The sequence below is a fragment of the Triticum dicoccoides genome, chromosome 7B (genome assembly GCF_002162155.2).
Source record: "Triticum dicoccoides isolate Atlit2015 ecotype Zavitan chromosome 7B, WEW_v2.0, whole genome shotgun sequence".
NCBI classification, from domain to species: Eukaryota; Viridiplantae; Streptophyta; class Magnoliopsida; order Poales; family Poaceae; genus Triticum; species Triticum dicoccoides.
In genome coordinates, this window is record NC_041393.1 from 671,987,063 (window position 1) to 671,990,101 (window position 3,039).

At 55.8% G+C, this 3,039-nt stretch overlaps 1 protein-coding gene across 1 annotated transcript; it reads left to right on the top strand.

Moving 5' to 3' along the window:
- Positions 1–830: 830 nt before the first annotated feature.
- LOC119340350 (peptidyl-prolyl cis-trans isomerase FKBP13, chloroplastic-like) lies at positions 831–2,094 on the top strand. Its single transcript, XM_037612259.1, has 3 exons — positions 831–1,211; positions 1,346–1,499; positions 1,588–2,094. The coding sequence occupies exons 1-3, from the start codon at positions 903–905 to the stop codon at positions 1,734–1,736; spliced, it is 612 nt and encodes a 203-aa protein (XP_037468156.1). The 5' UTR covers positions 831–902; the 3' UTR covers positions 1,737–2,094.
- The last annotated feature ends 945 nt before the right edge of the window (positions 2,095–3,039 follow it).

A 3,039-nucleotide genomic window follows, 5' to 3' on the forward strand; every position in this document is an offset into this window, starting at 1 on the left:
GCAAGCACAGGACTCCGCCGCCGGCAGGAACGCCGGCACATCGCGAACCCGCCTGAATCTTTATGAATCTCGAGCGAAGCATCGAACACGAAGGGCAGGGGAGAAAATGCAGGCATGGATATTGAGAGTTGGAGGGAGCATTACCTTCAATCTGTAGTCGCTCCGGCGAAGCCGCTCCGGTCCGGCAAGCACCACCGATGGCCGCGAATGTCGTCGTGCACCTCCGCCTCCGCCGTCGCCTTCTCCCCACGTCTTCTCCTCCAATCGACTGAAATGCGAAGTGGGTTGAGTGAGTAACTATGGGCAGGGGGTAAATGGAACCGTGAGGGGGAGGGGGGAGAAGTGCACGACGCGTTTGACGTCAACTACGGTCCGACGCGTGGCGTGTGGGCGCAGAGCAGTTCCACCGCATGCCCCCAGGTGACAACCGCTAACCGCGAAGGGGCACCCGGCGTGTGGGCGAACTAAGTCACGCACCACACATGCGCCTTATCCTACGTGGCACTGAAAATCGTCCAGATCATGCCAAGATTCGTGCATAAGATGTTGGACGGTGATGGATGCGTGTGATTGAGGTGGCTAACGCCCACACGTGTGGGCGTTAACATTTCCGTTTACTAATGTTTTGTTTTTGCTACACAACACACACAGTCTGGTGTATATTTCGCCCGCTAGATTCTGAGGATGTCCTTGAAACAACCGAATGACGCTTACATTTGGTAGCTCTTCCCAACCATTGGATCCGGAACCGACGGCCCCGGTGAGCATCGTCTGAAAATCGCACGGCAGAGTGCAGTTGAGAAACACGTGACCCTCCTTATCCATTAGTGACGCGGCGCCTTCTGGTTCGAGTGAGCTGCCGTGACCGAGAGGAACCAAGGAGGCAAGGAGCCACAGCAGCCATGGCTCCTGCCGCTTCCACCTCGCCGCTCTCCCGCCTCCTGCTCAGCCTCCCGAAGCCCAACGCCCAGCCGCCCCTCTGCGCCCAGGCGCCGAGCGCGGACTCCGGTGCGGGCGCCACCAGCAAGAACCTCGTCCTCCGCCGGCGCGAGGCCGCGGCCGCCGTCCTGTCCGCCGCTCTCCTCTCACGCGTCCTCCCGGCAGCGGCCGCCGCAGATGAGTGCGCTCTCGAGGCGACCCCCTCCGGCCTCGCCTTCTGCGACCGCGTCGTCGGCACCGGCGCCGAGGCCGTCAAAGGCCAGCTCATCAAGGTCAGTCGAATTCGCCCCCGACCTCCGTCACAGTAATTAATTAGGTTCTTGATGCACGAGCAGGATTAGCGTAGTACAGGTAGTAGTCGCGGCTGCACGCTGACCGGTTTCGTGGTTTGGCCATGGCACTGCAGGCGCACTACCGGGGGATGCTGGAGGACGGCACGGTGTTCGACAGCAGCTACGGCCGCGGGAGGCCGCTGACCATCATGGTGGGCGTGGGGGAGGTGATCAAGGGGTGGGACCTGTGCATCGCCGGCGGCGAGGGGATCCCGCCGATGAGAGTCGGTACGCGACGCCTCAGCCGAGCTCACGTCGTTCTGCTCTGAACTGTGAATTCCCCGGTGTGAGTCGGTGCTCTGGTGTGGTTTTTCAGGTGGGAAGCGGAGCCTGAGGCTGCCGCCGGAGCTGGCCTACGGGGAGAAGGGGGCCGGGTGCAGGGGGTGGGAGCCCACCTCCTGCGTCATCCCGCCCAACTCCACGCTCCTCTTCGACGTCGAGTATGTCGGCAGGGCATCCTCCTGATCGACCTATCCATCTATATATGTATCCATGATCAGGCCTTGCGTATGCCATCAGTTCCTCGTAGAGGATTCATCGATCGATCGACATTATATGTGGAGCTAGCAAAGACGGTGAATCCTGAGATCAATATGTACAAGTTGTTTATTTCTATGATCCACTAGTGTATGCATATACGAAACACTTTACCAGGTTCTCGCCGCGTAGTGCACGAGCCGATTGCGGGTGCGCGCAGTGGGCTTTTTGGTAATACTGGAAGGTTCTCTTTCCCTTTCCCGCACCCTGTATGTATGTTTTGCATAATTGTTGTATTTCCATTATGATAAGTAATGAAAAGTAGGGAAGCCTTGTTCGACCAAAAGATTATGGGAAATGTTTGTGGCCGGTGTGCCGGCCGAAGATTGGGCCGGTCACACGCGGCACGTACGATGAAAGAGAGATCGAGTGGTCCCTGGTACTCTTGCGACGACGTGTTCTGTGGGACCCGTGCACCGCTCGCTCTCCCTTTCTTATCCATCCACGCTCTGCCTCGACTGTTTCTCTCCCCCTCAATCTCCCCTCTTCCTCTCTGTCTCTTCTCCCGTGCAGCAGCCATGAACTTGTCTGCTCCATCCCGTGTGAGTTCGCTGCCGCGGAACAGCTCGGAGGCCGTTGCCACGAGCACCTCCACAGCGACCACAAGAAACCGAGGCGGCTGCAACTCCGACGACCCTCCTCCTCTCCCCCTCCCCCGGTACCCCGCACAGCAGCCATGGCGGAAGAAGATCTGCCCGATTTTTTGCGCCAACCGGTTGTAGCTTTTTGAATAGCCGGTTGTAGCTTCTGCTAAACTGGTTGCATTCTTTTGGAATCATTTCGTACAAACTTTTTTCTTCAACTCCAGATTTTTGCTTCCATGTTTGTTTTTGCTGGAACCAGTGTACTAATTTGTTACCACCGTCTTCGTTTTTTGCTGGAACTAACCAAAATTTGCTGCCATCTTTTTTTGCTGGAATCATTTTGCTACAACCATTTTGTGGTTTGATGCAACCAGTGTCAATTTTTGCTACCATCGGCTTCTTGATTTTTCTGGAACCAGTGCTTGATTTTTTCATTTTTGCTGCCATTAGCGTTTCGATTTGCTGGAACAAGCTTTAATTTTTGCTACCATCAGATTTTTGGTTTGTTGGAACGGCGTCGATTTTTTCCAATTTTGCTGCCAATGTTTTATTGGTTTTTGCTGGAACCGTCAAGAATTTTTGCTACGACCGGTGGAATTTTTTGCTTCGACCGGCAAATTAAGGACGAGGAACAACATGAGCTCCAC